The sequence below is a fragment of the Drosophila gunungcola genome (assembly GCF_025200985.1).
Source record: "Drosophila gunungcola strain Sukarami chromosome 2R unlocalized genomic scaffold, Dgunungcola_SK_2 000027F, whole genome shotgun sequence".
Classification (NCBI taxonomy): Eukaryota; Metazoa; Arthropoda; class Insecta; order Diptera; family Drosophilidae; genus Drosophila; species Drosophila gunungcola.
The window spans coordinates 756,970-775,450 of record NW_026453175.1 but is presented as its reverse complement, the minus strand read 5'-3'; the positions used below and the strand labels follow the sequence as shown (position 1 = coordinate 775,450).

At 39.8% G+C, this 18,481-nt stretch overlaps 1 protein-coding gene across 1 annotated transcript in view; it reads left to right on the top strand.

The window, feature by feature from the left end:
• Positions 1 to 18,481, top strand: part of LOC128256728 (protein flightless-1 homolog) — a 94,950-nt gene that overhangs the window by 55,499 nt on the left and 20,970 nt on the right. Inside the window, exons 2-3 of the mRNA XM_052987261.1 lie at positions 5,400 to 5,471; positions 14,925 to 15,884. Of these exons, the coding sequence (XP_052843221.1) occupies positions 15,042 to 15,884 (843 nt within the window). The 5' untranslated portion in view covers positions 5,400 to 5,471; positions 14,925 to 15,041. The remainder of the gene's footprint in view (positions 1 to 5,399; positions 5,472 to 14,924; positions 15,885 to 18,481) is intronic.

Genomic DNA, 18,481 nt, shown 5'->3' with positions numbered 1-18,481 from the left:
CTGTTTGTAATAATAATCATCAAAAGCAATAACCTCAGCTGGGGGAAACACCCCTTTCAGCAACGCAACTTTTTTCCTTTACTCGGAATTGATATGATGTATAAAATTGCATTTATAAGCAATCATGTCAACGCCAAGAGAAATATGAAAATATGAGAAGAAAACATCGCCATCAGCCCTATTGAGAAAGTCAAAAGTGACGTGTGGCTGATTTCCTTATATGCAAGGAGTTTGCGTGGAGGAAGTGGTGGTAATTTTGCCACAGGGAAAAAATTCACTTCACACCTACGCAGGCGACAAAACATGAAATCGAAACGGAAGTGGAGTGAACAAGTGTGAGACTTCTATTCCAGCAGGAAATGCATTTGGCCCGGCTTCACTTTTAGTGTCAACTTGCCTTCTGCTTACCTACAAGTTTTTGGCGCCATTACATTTATTTTCTTTTTTTGACTTAAATGAGAGCAGACAAGTTTTATGCTTGTTTGTCGGCTGCCTGAGGGCGTGAAATGTCTGAGCTGCAAAATAAATTCCCTCCGAAGGTGACACATGTGATGTTACTGCAAAGTATGTGGGGGCGGGGGGACTTCAGGGAATTAAACAAAAAAAAATATTTCATTTAATAAAGTTGTTGTACAAAGTTATACAGGAAACGGCAGATAAGGCTTAATGTATGCATAACCTTTTATTTTAAAGTGTATTAGCGCCTCATCCCAAGTCATATAAGTAAAGTGCTTTTGCGGGCCTCCATTGACCTTTGCAGATAATAAACGCTGATTAAATTATTTAAAGAACCAGCAAACTATGCTCCAACTGTAACTTGTCATGCTAGCTCATTAACAAAAATACAATTCGAGGTGGGGAAGTACATCTTTCGGGAGCTGCTTAAAAGCCAATCCGAAAATAAGTGGCTTTTTGAGGCATTTAAAAGCCCAAAGTGTCAGTCTGTCAGTCAGCAAGGCACTTGTGCTCAATCAGCGGGTAGAAATTCCTATGGAGAATGGGGACTCTTGTGTGGGCGGGTGTGAGGTTGCTGAAAGGGGGCAGGGGAAGACTCATAACTCAAACCATCTGAACAGCAGCAGGGTCCAACGAAGTGTCCCAAAGTATCTGTTAATAGGTGAGCCTGTCTATCAGTCAGAAAAATATATAATGTATGTCTGTGGAAGCCTCACTTTTATGGTCGGCATTAAAAAAAAATCTTGCCTCATTTAATGGCTTTAAAGCGAAAACGGTAGACAAAATGCCAAAAGCTTGTTAGGAGGAAAAACGCTTCACTTCACGAGGAGGCATTTACATTTTGACTGCTGCCCCTGAAAACAGTATCCGCATCAGCATCATACCACATCAATCAACGGCACTGGGCAACATTAAAATGGTAATTTAAAACCGCGAGAGAAGCCTCAGGACACAGGCAGTCGGAGCAGGGCGAACTCAGGGAGAACTCATCATGCCGACGTTTTAATGATTGGCCGCTGGCTCCTTTCCGTTGGTCCGACTCTATGCAAATGGTATCCTCCGACTCACAGCCCTCAGCTCACAGCTCACAGCTCCCAACTCCCCAAACTGACTCGTAAATCAAGGTTGCAACACCTAACCAAACTGAGGGAAATGCCCGGGGACGGGGAAAGCGGCGAAAAGGTGGAAAAGCGAACCCGGTGCAGACGCAGTAAAGTGTTTTGAGAACTGTCACCCGTGGGGCGTTTTTGTCATTTCAAAAAGTGTTCAATCAACTGTCAGCATCCAGAACTCCCCGGCCACAGATTGAATATTCCTTGACAGACATATTGTATGTATGAATGTTAGCCAGAAAACCTTTTACCTAAAAAGCTTAATATTAATATAGTAGTTTTAAATTAATGTATACAAAGCTGACTTAGTTAAATTTGACTTATTTAATAATTTTCTAACCTACTTAAATTTCTCAAAGTAAAATCATTCAAACAATTACCCAACAAAGCCCTGAAGCCAATTAACCTGCATATCTAACTAAATAACGCACTTGTAGATGCGTAATGCAGCCATTGTTCATTGCATCTCTCTTAATTAAGTACCTATTTCTCCACGTAGTGCCCAGCTTTCATCGGGGCAATTAGCCATTCATAACTCATATAAAATCAACAACACAGACAGCCACTTGAGAGGCATTTAAAATCCGCTTAGCATCAGCTTTGGCCAAGCGAAATCGCAGCAAATGACCCACAAATGAAGCTGAAAATACGAGCTCTGTGTACTTAGAGTCCCTCATCTTAGACCCTCCCCTGAAGCCCATTCCACCCACGCCGAGTTTTAAGTTTCCCATGTTGAAAGCCGGCAGCGGCGGGTTCTTTCTCAAGTGTCTCATATGACCGAAGGGATCCCGGTCTCTGAACCAGACCCCCAACACGAACCAGTTAGCTGCCACATTGAACTGAACTTTGAATTAAGTTGAGCGGCTTCCGTCACAACAAACACTTCTGCACTCCTGCTGGGGTAACCGAATACTCTGGCGAGTGCGAAACAGTTTCTTGTATTACCCAAGAAGATATTTGTGATTTCTTCAGAGCTTGAGTTTAATTAGTAAATGAGGAATGTGGCTTGTAGTACTTAACTAAGAATAAAACGATGTTAATATTATTTTTACAATAAAAAACAAACATTATTAAAGGAACCATTTCTGCTTTTGATTTTAAGCCACAAATGCTAATTAAATTAATATTTTACCATATACTCCAATAACTAATTGAGAATGAGTTTATTTTTTTCTGTATTAAATAGTTCTGGGATTGTGGGAGTTTCTCCAAACATAGAGACAAAAGTTAACTGGCTTTGGGAGTTGATCCACGTTCCCCAAACAATTTCTGGCTTAAGCAATTATTTGTCTAAAGTAATTGCCAATTGGTCGCTGAAAAAGAATGGCCAGAAGAGGCAGAGCAGACTAGACATCAAACAATCAAAGAGCTTCCCTCTGTTCTGTCTGCTGACTTTGACTTTGTGGGGGAAAGAGATTTGACAATTGTTCGCGCTGCTTGTTAGTTGTCCAGCGATTTCCGCTTCCGCTTTCACCGCTTTCACCGCTTTCACCGACTTCAACTTTTCAACTCCCTCTCGAAAGGGATCTGTAACTATAGCCACTGGGATACGGTGTCTGGCATTGAAATGAAAACAAAGCCACAATGCCAAAGTCAAAGTCAAAGCCAGGCGAGAAATTGGCAAAGCTGGCAGAAGACTGGTAAAAAGGAGTGAATTGGCAACTGGCAAATGGTGAAAGGGATTTTAACAGGGGTCCTAGCCATCATTGGTATTTTATTAATAGCCGAAGGGATCGCCGAAGGCCCTTGGATCAGAATTTCTGCTGCGTGGCTGCTTTTGGCATTCATTTCGTAACCCCAGACGCCTTTTGTCTGGCCCGAAACAATAACAACATAGCAATGAAATCGAAAAACGTGCTGTTAGTCCTCCAACCCCCAAATAAAAAAGGGAATTTTTATTTGCCGTCTATCGGCATTATTGACTTTGGGCACTCACCGTCAGCTGTGACCAGCAGGAAAATAGGAAATGAAAAAGAAACTGAATCGAAAGCAGGAGCAGCTCCATCGTCTGCGGTTTGCTTGGGAAAATAGAAGGTTACATAAAAATAATATTTCTCGCTTACTGGCTTTTTCCCCCATTTGTGTCTCGTTCCATTTGTGTTTGCATTTCAACTTTCAGTTTTCAATTTACGGGGATTTCTGCTGGCCTTTTCAGATGGCCCCCATAAACAGGGTGTAAAATGCACCTGAACTGCAGACGATGGGCTTTATAAAGCAAAGGGGCTTTGTGCTTTTTAAGAGATGAAAGTGGAAGTAATATACAAAAAATAACAGGAAAAATAAAGGCACGTTTAAATGAAAAATGTCTTTGAGGTTAATGAAAAGCTTTTATTGACATTTTTCTAACTTCACTTTATGTGATTTAAATCTTCGAGCGCTTATAAAAGTTTCGTTTAAATTGGCAAGCCTATTCTGACACTAAAATTAAGGGATTTTTATATTTTAAAATTTTAAAATGAAATAATAACTTTAACCCTTAGTCATCCCTCCTTTCATCAAATATTTCTCCTAAGTGGTTAAACTTTCAATTGCCGCTCGTTTTAAGGATTTATGTAATTATAATAAAATATGATTAAAATCATTAAAAAGTTTCGCTCAAGCACATAAATCTTCGGCATAATTCGATTGCCGGCGATGAGTTTTAATCAAATTGCAAAGAGAGTTTAGCAGACATCGTCTGTCAGTCTGTAAGTCAGTCAAGGGCCACGGAGCTCATCGATTACATCTCATCAGACAGGGAAAGAGATGGGTGGGAAAAGATGGAGGGAGGGAAAGAGAACGATGATGTGGTTGTGGTTGTCGGCTTTGTGTTTTGGAGTGTGGCAAATAAATTGACATTTAGCTGTGCGTGTAACAAGATCAAGTATACGCAACGTCGCCTTCGCCAGCGAAGACGTCGTAACTTTGATTTGGCAGCAGAGCGAGAATATGCCCCTCATTAATGTTGCATGGCCCTGGTGCCCTATCCAATTGGCAAACAGTTTTCCTTCATTTTCCAAAACGGAAACCATACTGACAGCCCAGCAAACCAAGTTTTTTCCCTGACAAGAGGTCATACATAGTACGTCATGTTGCTGCTTAGTACAAAAAGTACTGCTGAGTACACGGGAACACAAGGAAATCTATAACAAGCCACCTGACATTTTGATGTGGCGATTAGTTCGTGTCCTGATTGTGTCCTGTTTGCTGTGGTTGTTTCTTTGAAGCGCCTTTCTTGGGGATAGTGTTTGGTGGAAACGGAAACCAGGGATGAACTATAAGAAATACTATGCTATACCTTACAATTCATTGCTAAAATACTTTCATAAAATACTTTAAAAAAGTTAATTAAAGTTAATTAACTTTAGTAGTATGTATAAGATCTACCAACTTAACATGCTGTGTTTCCTATTGCTTTTATTTGCTTACGCCCCTCAGGTTTTCCAAATAAATATTCATGCTCTGCAGCCCTGTAAGATCATGCATGCGTGCATTTTAAGACTCCTCATACCGTCATGTTGTTGATGTGCAACAGCGTGTTGCATGTGCAACAGCAACTTCTTGTCCGATCTGACTTAAGTTAAGTTGTTAGCCCTGCTGACAGTGATGAAAACTTTGCTGACAGGCCGAAAGTTGCCAGGAAAATTGCTTACTTAACGGGCAGAGAGATGCGGGTTTGAAAAGCCACGGCTCAGTGGGCAATCGATAAAGTTATCGTTTATCAGGCGCAACTTTGCGAAAGAACTCTCTTGCAACTCTTTTCCATTATCCCTCAGACCGGTCTGAGTTTTTCATGCACCACACAACTTTTCCACATAACCTGACCTAGATTTTGCCATGTTTTCTTTTCAGAACGATGTTATAATTGCCATCAGGCAGCCAGGCAGACAGACTCCCACTGGAGGACACTTCATCTACAGCCAGGTGAGTTCCAATTACCAATCCCCCTGCTCTGCGGAAATGCCGTATAAAACCAATTTTGTGGCCCTCGCACCTGTTGAAGTTCTGCCATTGCCTGCGAGCAGGTTTAAAGAAGTTTTCATCACATTTCCTGACCAGAAACTCGGCAAAGAGGGAAGAGTCTTTAATGCAACACGGAAATGCCGGTACGGAGCTCTGAAATTTGCCAAAAGCTCTCCTCATTTCCGCAAAAAATGCAAAGCGAAAGAGGATGCGGTAGGGGGGCGAAAGGTAAATAGGGAAATGGCTGAGGAACCCAAGTAAAAGCAAAAGTAAAAGTCCAAGACCAACAATGTGGATCTGCTAAAACGCTTTGGGGAAAAACTCCAGTCAACAGTTTGTTGCCTCTCTTTCTAGTTCCTTAGCAAAAGTTTTGACAAAAATTTAATTAAATCCATGTCAAAGTCAGGACATGGAGAGAAAAATAACCGGGAGAAAGTGCGTGCTTCAATGTCAAAGGGACTATGAGAAGCAACAAGTCGCTAGATATTTTTCAAAACTCTGTTTTCTAGCAACTTAAAACTTAACAGAAGTAAGCGGATTTGTGGGGAAAAACCGTCTAAAGGGAAAGTTCATTCCGCATTCGGTAAATATTACTCCATAAAGTATACGCCTGTTGCCCTGGTAATACTGGTTGCTTTGACTAAATATATTTAAATTACATTTACGTGCTTCCTTCGCCATTCCCTTGCAGCCAGGGAAATGGCATTCGAGCATCATGAATAAATAAATTTTATGCGTAAAATAATTCAATTATAGGCACCACACATGTGCGTGTGGGGTTCCGGCTTTCCTTTCAGTCCATTTGAAGGGAACCTCTTTGTGGTTCCATCCCCTCTGTTATAAATAAATTGCTCGAACATTTTTTTGGCCTGTTGGAGTCAGTTCATTGAATTTCATTGATTTTGCTTTTGATTTATTTTTACCGAAAATAAGGAAAGAAGGCAGTGATGAAAATACTTTTGTATTTAGCGAGGCGAGAAGGTGAGCTCAAATCGATTTGCATGTTTTAAAGAAGGGTAAATAGTAAATTTAAAATCTCTCAGGTATCCATTGTATATTAAATGCTGACTTTCATGCTTAAATTAACATTCCCTTCGCTTTTGCATTTTTGGAGTCCCAGTTCTTAATCGTAAATCACTCAGGCCCAATCAACAGGTTTCCTGAGTCAACCCCATTTTTCAACTTGGCCAGCACTCAATTAACAATTGAATTTATATGTGTAACAGCGGGAATGGAGGAAAAGCGGCGAAAACACTTGGGAAAGTCCCCCAAATCGATGAGCAGACATCCGAAAAGTCTCTCGCTCTTCGCTGCCAGCTGCAATTAAAAGGCAATGAATTCAGATCTTTTACTCCCTCCATCTCCGCCCCCTATCCGCCCACAATTCCGCCCTTTCTGCGCCTGAGTGGGGGCGTGGCCAGCTGTCGACTGCCTTGGAAAGTGAGGAACACTTAGGCGAAATTGTACGCCAACAGCTGGCTTTAAGCGATGTCAGTTTCAAATTTTTTTGGGGCTCTGCTTTGTGTAATTTATTGATTTAAATGGCATTTGGGAATCTGCAAAATGTTCCATTCGTTTTGATGTGAGTTTTTAACGAAGCAAAGCTTCATTCCACAATTCCTAAAGTGTTGCCACATTCCCTCCGTAGAACTTGATTTCTCAACCCATTTTCTTTGTGCCTAATAAAATTATGAGCATGTTAATTCTTGCCTCTTATTTAGCTGCCAATTAATAAATTTTCGAAAATTCCATGTCCCTTTATTTTTCTCATTTTCTTTTTTTCCCCCTGCTGGGCTGCCCTAGATGTGTCTGGCATATTAATGAACATTTGTTTTCTTTGCCCAAAAATCGGGGGGTGAAGAAAATTTATGTGCTCAGGTTAAATTCCTGGGATTCTTTTTTGTCGTATTTCGGTGTTTGTAAAGTTCTGTTCATTTGTTAAATTAATTTATGTTTGTTGACTGTGAAATTTTTACAACATATTTTGCGTAGGCTATGAGGGCGGTGGTTGAATAGACTCACTTAACCCTTTTGATAAATGTGGAATTTATATGTTTGTGACAAAAACTTAATGACAGCTGTTGAGCAAGTAAACAGTTGGGAAAGATATAGCTGGTTAGGAATGAACTTCAGAACAAATTCTATTCATTTAAAATTTAATTTTATGGTACATTAAACTCGACATTTTCCACTTGTTAAGTTCCTTTTTGCTGCAATATTTTCACGACCTGACCCACAAATTTACTGGAGACCAACTTCAGTACCACGGTTCACATATGGCCCCATAAATACTCACCCAGGACACACCCACTCCCTGAATTTTGACCCAAATTTTGAGCTCATTTGCATAGTCCTCCTCTTGAAAAATAGGGACTCCCTTAAAGTGAATTAAATATGAAATCTACTCAAATATTTAACTGAACACAGAAACTCATGGGGAGGGGGGGCCCTTAACCCATTAATGCCTTCCTGCACAAAAAGCAGCCCCCAAGTGGGCAATCCAACAAAACAAAGAAACTGTGCGATACGGGACTCTAATTGTTATATGTTTATCCGCAAAGCAAACTATGACCGCATTAAGAGAGCGAAGGACCTACCCCAAATCTAGATATATTCACTTTTTTTGACCCTCTATTGCTCTGTGTGTGCCATATCCCTGTAGTGCCTTTCCGAGTTGACTTTGGCCATTTTTTAATGTGCGCCACTGGCTCGGAGCTCGGGACTGTGGCTCCCAAAATGTATTTCACTTCATTTTTTATTTATGTGGGTTTGTGTGTGTGTGGCTACTCCCCTTCTACACCCCTGCCCCAAAAGGGGAAAAAAGGTTTGCGTGCCAAATTATTGTGCCAGTGGCCTAAAGTTCCTTTTTGGCCGCCTTTTTTATTCCAACTGCCTCATTTATTTCCTGCTCTTTTTTTCCGTGCTTGGGGCAGCAGCCAAAACGCAAAGTGCGTTGTACTCTTTTCCTGCATATATATTTCGGGAGCTGACTGTTGAAAAAATATTGATTTTTATAATGTTCACCACGGCGCATGGTTACGGAAGGAAAGGTTAATTATTGAAACATAAATTAACAGGTGAAGGGAAAAGCACTGCTTTAAGTTTATATTGAGCTATTTACAATTATTGATCTTATTTAAAAATTACTCAATACGTTTAATGTTAATATTTTTAAATTTGTATTTTGTATTATTAGATAAACAAACCGTTAATGAAATTTAGTTTAGGCTTTTTATAAAAAAGGTTTAAGTATTAAGATTGTAGTAGAATATACCTCGACTCAAAGACATGCTGGTGCATTGCAATTAGCCAAGATTTTAAAAACCCTTAATTTTGTCAGTTTTATTTACCGTAAGTTTCAGATTAAAAGCCACTTCCTATACTCTTAGATTTTACTTAGCCCGTGCTTTATTTTCCCCTCCCATTTCTGCAGCCATAAAGATCTGATGACTTGAGAGCAGCAACTGCTGCTATATCATCTGAAGCTTAAGCGGATGGCCACACACTCTAAAGCATAAACTTGCTTTTCCGCCGCATTCGCTCCGTGCTCCACTTCTCACTAACTCAACTTTATCCTGGCCATAACATGGCACAATAAAAACGAGTTAAGGATCTCTAAACCATTTTAAACATTTAGTGCACCGCAGCGCCCAAAAAAATAAGAGAAGCAGCATATAAAGATAAAATATTTCATTTGCCAGCCAATCTTTTTTTTTTTTTTTTTGCCAGCATTCAACGTTTGTAGACTTAATGCAATTGTCGCATTATTTCTCTTACTTCTCCGGCCACTTGGCGAAACACTCTGCGAAATGATATATACACAGGGGCAGATATATATATAAATGTATATATATTTTTTTAAATACCTCACTCGAGTGTTTTTTTTTTTCGGTGGCGGTTTTGTTGTTTCGGTTTTTATTTTGCCGCATGGCGTCTCGTCTGGCGTCTGCCACGGCGTCTGCAAATTCAGTGGAAAAGGGGGAAAATAGGGGCAAATAGGGTACAACGGAGGGAGATTTTCTCCCCGGGATGAAATAATGTTATGTGTGTGCTGCTTGTTTGGCTGCTGCCTCGGGCCTCTTGGTTATTAAGCCATTTTCACTCCCCACTTTTTGTTGCAAATCAAGCAAAGTGTTAAAAAAAATGAAATTAAACTAAAATTCTTGGCCAGTGGAGAGCCGTATCACATGTGCGCAAAGTTTTTTATTTTCCCAGACTGGTATTTGCTGTTTTAGTTCATGCATGTCCTTTTTATCCTTTGAGTCTTTGTTTTTCGGGCTCGGCTTAATGAAGTTTTGTTTAAACCTAAAAGCTGAACCCTGTACCTAATTTAATATTTTGTTTTGGTTTTTATTAATTTTAAAACAATTTTGTGTAACATTTGTTATATAATTTTCATTGTTAGAAAGCACAACTTTTTCAGGGCACAATTTTCCATTTATTTCTGTCGTTCGTTTGGCAGCCACTAATTGAACAAACTAAGACCACTCACTTTACCCTCCGCCGGCAGAAAGAACTGAACACAACAAAACTCTTATTTGCCTGCCAAGCGACCAACAATTGCATTAATTATGCGTGCAGCGAAATCTTTTTGGGAGTGAAAATACTGGCAGAAAACCGACGGCAAGGCTTGGAAAAGTGCTGCCAAGAGGGAAGCACTGCTCTGTGGCGACAACAGCAATTCATCTTTGATGGCGGATGCCGAACAAACTCATGAACACCCAGGCCCCGGAGACAATTTGTGCGTGCAAAATCTGGGAATTCATTTCTTTGTTTTGCCTCCGCAGTGTGTTTGCCAATCCAATAAGTCTGTGGTGGAGGCCACGGGGCGGGGAAACGACCAGGAGAGGCCGAGTCCCGTGAAGAGGAGCAAATGCTAATCTTGATAAAAATAAACGCACTCGGGCACGTTGCTACACGTGGAGGAACATTTCAAGAAAGATGAATAGCAAATATATACCATAATTGTAGTTAAAATAAATTAATTTATAAATAAATTAAATTCAATTATGTATATAAACAAAGGACACATAAATAAAAATATGTATTACAAGAAGTATTTCATTATTTACATTTCGGTGAGCGTGAGCGTGAAAAAGATTTGTATATACATACCTACAAAATTTCATATAACCAGTGTAAATGCCATATCATATTTTATTTCTAAGCTGAATTTTTCAGTTTTTTTGAAATCTTTTAACTAAGAAATTTAATATTGGTTTGGTAAATTTACAGAAGTATACAGGAATAAAATAATAATATTTTGTGGTTTTTATTATAAAATAAATTTAAAAAAAAACATTTCAAAGACAAAAATTATTAAAAAAAATATTCAAATAATTTTAATAATATTCCTATAAAAATATTACGTAAATAACATTGTTTCATCTTTCATTTTTGCTTACCAGCTTTTTTCACAGTGTAAGGGGGTGCGAAGAGTGCCAAGACGGCATCTCACGTTTTTCGTCGCATTTTCAATTTGCTTGGCATTTGCCTTTTCCCTGGCCATTGTCAGTCAGAGTGCCCCGCCCCTCGCCGCCCCTTTCCACCGACTAAGTGAATATTAATATTGACTTTGTGAGCTCCTCGCATAGTTCACAAAAGTTTTTCACCTTTGATTGCTCGACTCGCTTCCCAGCTTCCCTGTTATACTTCCCTACTGGTCCTGCTTGGGGATGCTGCTGCCGCTGAACCCTGACCTCACCTCAAATCCACCCTAGATCTCCGCGACCCCTCGATTGCCATTTGTGGCCTTTAAAGTCAATGGCATGCTCAGCGGTTCTTTTCCTGGAAAATTTATGTGCAAACTTTATGCGTGGCGCACTGGGTCCTGCCTTTTCGCTTTTCTCGGGGAACTCTCGCTATTTCTATTATCAGCATTTGTTGCTCTGCTCTGGCGCTTTTTTGTGGCTCCCTTCTCTTGCCTTGACATTATTTTCCCATTTTTATGGCATTTAAGTTCAAATGAGGAACGTGGGATAAGGATACGACACCCTCGATTCGGGTGTCACTCCCAAAGAATTTGCCAGGAAACAAGCTTGCTCACCTGAACCTAAACAAAAAAAAGCAAGACTCCAACAATGTCAATATAATTAAATGAAGCTTATAAAACTGAACAGGAAGGCGAATTTTTAGAGGAGGTGGGGAACTGTCTTGGGAAGCACATACAACTTTGTTGATTGGGTTTTTGGTTTAGCTGCAGTCATAAAGAGAATGTATATGGAGGAAATGGAAAGTAGGAGAAAAAAACCAGTGGATAGACTAGCCTAAATAAGATGAGAAAGTCCGCAAAGGTTAGTCTCAGCTTATGGCTAGCTTAAAGCTGTAATCCTTGAAAAGAAAATCCATCTTGGGTTAAACATGACATTATTTAATTTTCGTGGCTTTTTATTTCTCAGTACAAAAATGAAAGAATACGAGCTCATAGAATATAATGTATAGTATTTTAGTCAGTAAACCCTTATAAACAGTGCATTTTTATCAAAAGCACTGCAATATTGTATTTTAATTTAATATTATTAAATCCAGAAAAAAGAACTGTTCAAAAATAGGAACAATAATTTTTTTCCCTTCAAATTCACTCTTAAGCACACTTGGGCTTGTCCAGCTATTCCGAAAGTTAAATATTCTTTAAAACATCTAAATTTGCATATATTTTTAAAGAACATTAAAGCTGTGATGATTTTTACGTCAATTATTCAATCGTATATGATATCGTTTTCCGAATTGAATAAAATTAAAAGCGTAATTCCGAACTACAAAACCATTACTATGTTCAAAAGATTAAAAACAAAAATTGATAATAAGAGAAACAAAAATTTTATTTTTCATTTATTTTTTCAATATTTGGGCTGTTTCCATATGAGCTACATGATATAGTCTTCCGATTTAATTAAAATTTAAACAGTAATAAATATCGAAAATTTAAAGCTATATGTTAAAGTCGTTCGATCCGGCTCGTTCCGACTTATATACTGCCAGCAATTGGAACTTTTCGGAAAATTTCATGCAGATAGCTTTAAAACTGAGAGACTAGTTTGCGTAAGAAGACATAACTAGATGCTGATCAAGAATATATATATTTTATAGGGTCGGAAATGTCTCCTTCACTGCGTTGAAAACTTCTGACTGAAATTATAATACCATCTGCAAGGGTATAAAAATAGATAAATACAAGCAGGTACTGCGTCGATATCGCTTGCACTTTTCGTTGGTCCTCTGACAGGGTTAGTTAGCCTTCATTTAATTAACCCATTAAATGCAGCCCGCTTCGATCTTTCGGCTTCCATTGAAAAGCGAGCATCCGAAGTGCAGGCTGCAACTTTCGACTTGTTGGCCTTTGACAGGCCCCAATACCGTTTTCAACAATCAACTGCCAACCCCTCTTTCTCCACCCCTGTTTCTCCTCTCCGGGGGTAAGTTTGCTTTCAAAATATTTGCCACAATGAAATCATGCCTGTTTGTGTGTGCCACCGAACCCCCACTCCACTTATAGGCCTCCGCCTCTGCCTCTGCCTCTGCCTCAAACAGTTTTTTTGGGGCACAGGAGGGGTCACAGGGGGTTCAAAGTTGAGTTCGCTTGGCGTGCGAAAGTTTATTAAAAACTTTGTGTGCTTTTTGCAAACAACACAAACACACTCCCTCTACCGCGCTCACAAACGTATTTTTTGCTAAAGGAAGAAAACAACAAGCGCAACTGCCATGTGAAACTTAATAATTCACACGGGAGTGAATTTTTCACAATTTTCACTTTTTTCCACCGACGAGGTTGGGGCCTTTTTCGCTTTTTCGCCAATTTTATTGAAGCGTAAAATATGAACCAGAACCGCAAGCTGAATGAATGAATGAATGGATGGCTAAGGGAGGGCGGAATTCTCTGTGAGCTTTTAACTTTTGTTGACATTATGAAACCTCAAAAGTTTGCGTTTTGCTCTTTATTATTTGTTTTACAGCTAGTTAAGGCCATTGTTCCCAGTGTATGTGTGAGTTACAGGGGGGCAAAAAGGAGCCAAGTGGCGGTTATAGTATGCCTCTTCTCGGTCCATTGTCTGTGCTTTTGTATGCAAATCAGAGTCGAAAAGACAGACACTCACAAGTGGAATTGAATAGCTCACTGGACCCTTTCCATGTGTAATTTGTTAATTACTTAATTGAGTGTTGCCGCTGGGCAAACATGTAATTTATGTCGGCTATATGCGATTAGTGGGAAGTTGAAGGAGTTTCGACTTAAAATATGCTCTCTTAAACTTTAATATAAGTATCCGATCGATGTGATGTATATTCATAAGTGGCTGCGAAATAAATTGATTTACAAAAGCTGTCTGATTTAATAATTACAAAATACTCGAATTTCGGTATGCTCCACATAATTATTGTACCTGTGCAATAAAATGTATTTAATAAATGCAAATAAATGCATTTAATGCATTCCTAAAAAATATGATGTTTATGATGGGATAATTTGAAACCGGTTTTTTTACGCTGTATTGGACTACAATTCCCACAACTTTTCAATGAATATGCATGTAGGATTCCATTGCAAAAGTCTTCTTTCTTTTTTTGCCCGTGGCGAGAGCTCATCATGGCCATAACTATTAGACGGTCCGACCGACTGCATTATGCAAAACTTATAAGCCATAAAATGCAGCCGGCTGGGCCTAACCTGCCGTCCCATCCTTTTGGTCCTGTCTGGTAAGTCAGCAACTTTCGAATGCAAAGTTGTCAGCACAAAAAAAGTTAACGCCGAGAGACCTAACTCTATCCCACTTAATTTCTACAGCTCTACCGTTCTCTGTCTGCGTCTCGACTTTTATGAAATATTAGCTACCAACTTATGCACATAAATCTTGCAGTGTCGTAGCGAGACTCCTCTGCCGCAAAAGTTTTTTGTGAATTCCACGAAAAAATAACAAAGAATAGAGGACCTCCTCAAAAAAGGTGTGAAAAGAATGGAGCAGTCGTTGAGTCCATTTAAATATCGCCTTTCAAATTGCAAAGTATCTTCATTAAAATATACACTAATTTGGACTGCAAGTGCTCAAGTTACTTTGATGATGAGAAGTATGTTAAGAAAAGGATATTTTCCTTTTTTGTGCAGGTATTCCATGCAAATATATTCTTAAAGTTTGCTGCAGGAAAATGGCTTTAATTGAAATTTAAATAAAATTCTACAAGCGGTTGGTTTTTGTTGACCACCAGAATCCGCAATTGCCACTGTTTTCCTTCACTGATAATGTATTGCAAAATAAATTATGCATTTACTTAATTAATGGACATAAATAACAAAATTAATTTCCGTAATCAAACCGATGAGCTTTAACCAAATGTCATCATTTATTTAAAGAAATGCCTGCCACTGTGATTTAATCTGTTTTAAATATTAAGCCCAGTATTCCGTTTTCAATGTTTTTGCAGAGCCCCTTCAGTTGCCAAGATGTGCAGCAACAAATGGTGGTAACATTTTCGCACCATAAACGGGACAACAAATAATTATCGAGCCGAGAGGAAGCACCCACAAGTAGTCGACACAAAATGGCTGACCACACACAGGCCACAAGTGCAGGAGTGACCACGACAACAAGGAGCAGGCCATGGCTGAGTGGAGCCATTCCCGTGCTGCTCCTCCTCCTCAGCCTTGTGACCCTGCCCCCGGAGTGCTCCGCCTTCTGCCCCTCGAAGTGCCAGTGCCTGGGTGGCGAGGCCAACAGTCGGGCACTGTGCGTGGACGCCGCTCTGGAGGACGTGCCCATCCAACTGAATCCGGAAACCAAATACATCAACCTCACGGTGAACCGGATACGCAACTTGGAGTTCTCGCTGCCCTTCTACATGAAGCTGGAGATCCTGGATCTCTCGCAGAACATCATCGAGACGCTGGGCTCGAAGAACTTCGAGTACCAATCGGAGCTGCGAACCCTGAACCTGAGCAGGAATTTGGTTAGCTCCCTGCACAAGCACGCCTTCAAGGGGCTGACCAATCTGCTGCTGCTGGACCTCAGCTTCAACCGCATCGAGACAGTGCATCCCACGGCCCTCAGCGATCTGGCCTCCCTGGTGGAACTGGATTTGACGAATAACAATATTGTCAGCCTGGAGGACAACTCCTTCAAGGGCATGAGCACCCTGGAGGTGCTGGTATTCCGGAACAATCGGCTGCTGGACGTTCCGGCCAGCAATCTGTGGCATCTGCACGCCCTCAAGAGCCTGGATATGTCCCTGAATCTGGTTGAGTTTGTGCGGAACGACAGTTTCGAGGGACTAAAGGAGCTGCTGGCACTCAGCTTGCAGGGCAATGTGATGAGCGAGCTGGACCTGAGTGCCTTCGAGGGACTAATTTCTTTAAAACACTTGGATCTGGCAGATAACAATCTGACGGTAAGTTTAAGTTATATCAATAGTAAAGGAAACATTATCAAACATTTAAAAAAATATTTACAAATGTAACTGAGCTTTCTAGACTATTAATCCTTAGCGATCTCAAAATCTCAAGGTACTTTTAGAATTTGTATATGAATATAATAACTCTCAGCCAATATATATTAAATTTTTTTTTTTTTCAACTTTATTAGTTACAAATAAATGACGTTTTGATTTAATTATAAATGAATCGATCTATAAATTCTTCATTGAGTAATCACTTGCAAAATCACTTTTCCAAACGAGAACTAAGTGTAAACTTGCACAAACATTTTCCAGCTTTAGCCGCAGAGCACTAGCATTTCTAGTCTCATAAATTTCGACACTTTGCCAGGACTAAGTCCTGTGAGCAACACTTTACCAAAGCGGATATACCACCCCCACACGACCCCGTCTAAGTTCGTCCTTCCTGAAGTCTAGCTGCATTTTGCATACGTAAAATTAATAACCATAACTCGTTGTTGCTGTCCGCCCGCTCACACCCATGTGAGGCAAGGATACACGCACTGGGCATTCGAGTCCTTTCGGCCGGCCATGTCCTTTCTGCTATTTATGCATGCAAACTAGTCCGTGTTGCCTGATTTTTGCTGCCTCCTTCGCCGCTGTGGGTGTTGTGGCACACTCTTTGCTCAGGCCCTCGGCCGTTTGGTCAGCGTTCTCCTCGTTTGTTAAACGCTGCCTGCTTTTCAGCTTTTCTCTTTTTCCCCCAGAGCCAAACTCGTTGCCCAGCAACTGAGTCGGCTTAAAGCTGCCTTAAACTTTACGACCAGACAATTGTGCAAAAATTGTTGACTTAAATCGAGCTAGGTCTGGATTAAGCTGAAACTAAGAAGTGGGATCGAAGAAAGTAAAAGAAAATAGATGCTTTAAACTGAGAGAGCGGAATTCTATGTGTAGTTAGTTCTTAACAGTGTTCAAAGATAGACAAACGGATTGGAAAAAATAAAAAGAGAGGCATCCTATGCTTCGAATTTTTAGAAGTCCATTAAGATCTTAACTACCCAAAGTTTTAAATTTCTAACGAATTTAATTGTTGTTTTAAACTATATATTTTGATGGCTGGTAACGATTGCCTAGACCCATTGAAGTCAGACTGTTACATTCTGACTAAACTTGAACTTGTGCTTTTTATACTAACATCAAATTTCAAGGCTCTATATTGTCTAAAATGCAACCATTTTTTTTCCGATTATATCCAGGCTAATAACAGTTTCTTTTAACTAGTTGTATAACTAGTTGTTTTTCATACTAGTTCACCTTTTTCCTGCTCGGAGGCTGTTTGTGAGGCAGCCAGAGAAGGAGAACTTTTGGTTCACTTCTGCAAATCCCCCGCTCAAGAGTGAAATTGCATCTCCTGGCTGGCATACCACGTTAGGGGACTGAAAAGGGGGATGAAGTCTCCAGAAATGCGATTTTATATAATCACAGATAGCCTGGCCACGGAGAAAAATTACCACAGCTCCCGATAACTTTGTATTATTTTATTTTCCAAACAAAGATCTCTAAAACTTGATTATTAAATTGCATTTCAGTTAAAAGCTGCATAGATATATGATGTTTTGATGTAAATATTTAATTTTTAGATGTTTTAGTTATATGTATTAATAAGCTAAACTTTAAAAATGGAAAATTACTCTTTTATTTTAAATAATTACAGACTTCAAAAAAAAAGTTTGTGTAGCAAATTATTATAGCTACAAACGTATTCTTGCACAAATGTGCAATTTGACCAGTCGGATGTTGCCGATGTGATTTGTTTTCTGTGTAGTTGCAACAGCAGGAACCTATTTATGCAAACTGATGGATGCAATGCAACCGAGTCGTGGACTCCAAGTCGTCTCCTTTTGGTTCGTGTGGCTTCCCAGCCACCTGTACTCGTATATACTTTTGGTCGTTAGGAGGAGATAACGTGTGCGTCCTGTCTGATGGCTAAAAAGCAGTTTCTAAGGAGGTGCAGCAGTTGCAAGGGTAGGAACCGCGCGTATGAAACGGCAACTGACGGTGTAGAGGAATTTATGGGACGCTCGGAATCAGTTCGAAACTACTTAAAATACCTTTTGGCATTTTGTAGTTGGAATATGGTCGGTCTACCACCCACTCGCTGTTCTCCCAATCCGTATTCCTGGTTTCCCAGGATGTCCTGCTGCAAACCTGTTTCGGTATTTTCAAATGGCATTCTTTTTCGTATTGGACAGATTGTTGTTTTATTATGCACAGAGGATATAGCCGCCGTCAGACATTCTGCCCCATTTTGGCATGCGGTTAGTGCATGAAATTGTTGTCTGCATCTGCATAGTTGTGTAGAAAATACATTCGTGTGTGTCTGGAGTCTGAAACAACTCATGAAGCTTGTAAAATGCAAAGGGTAAATATGATTTATGAAGTGCGTTAGTCTGCCAGTTTGAACGGTGATTTGACTAACAAGGCAATATCTGTTACTCGATGTTGAAATCAGGAAACGAATAATTGGTCGAAGGTGATTTAACCTAGTAACATTGTTCAGAAATATCAATATGAATTGTGAAACTCAAGAAACTGACTAAATAAAGAATTTA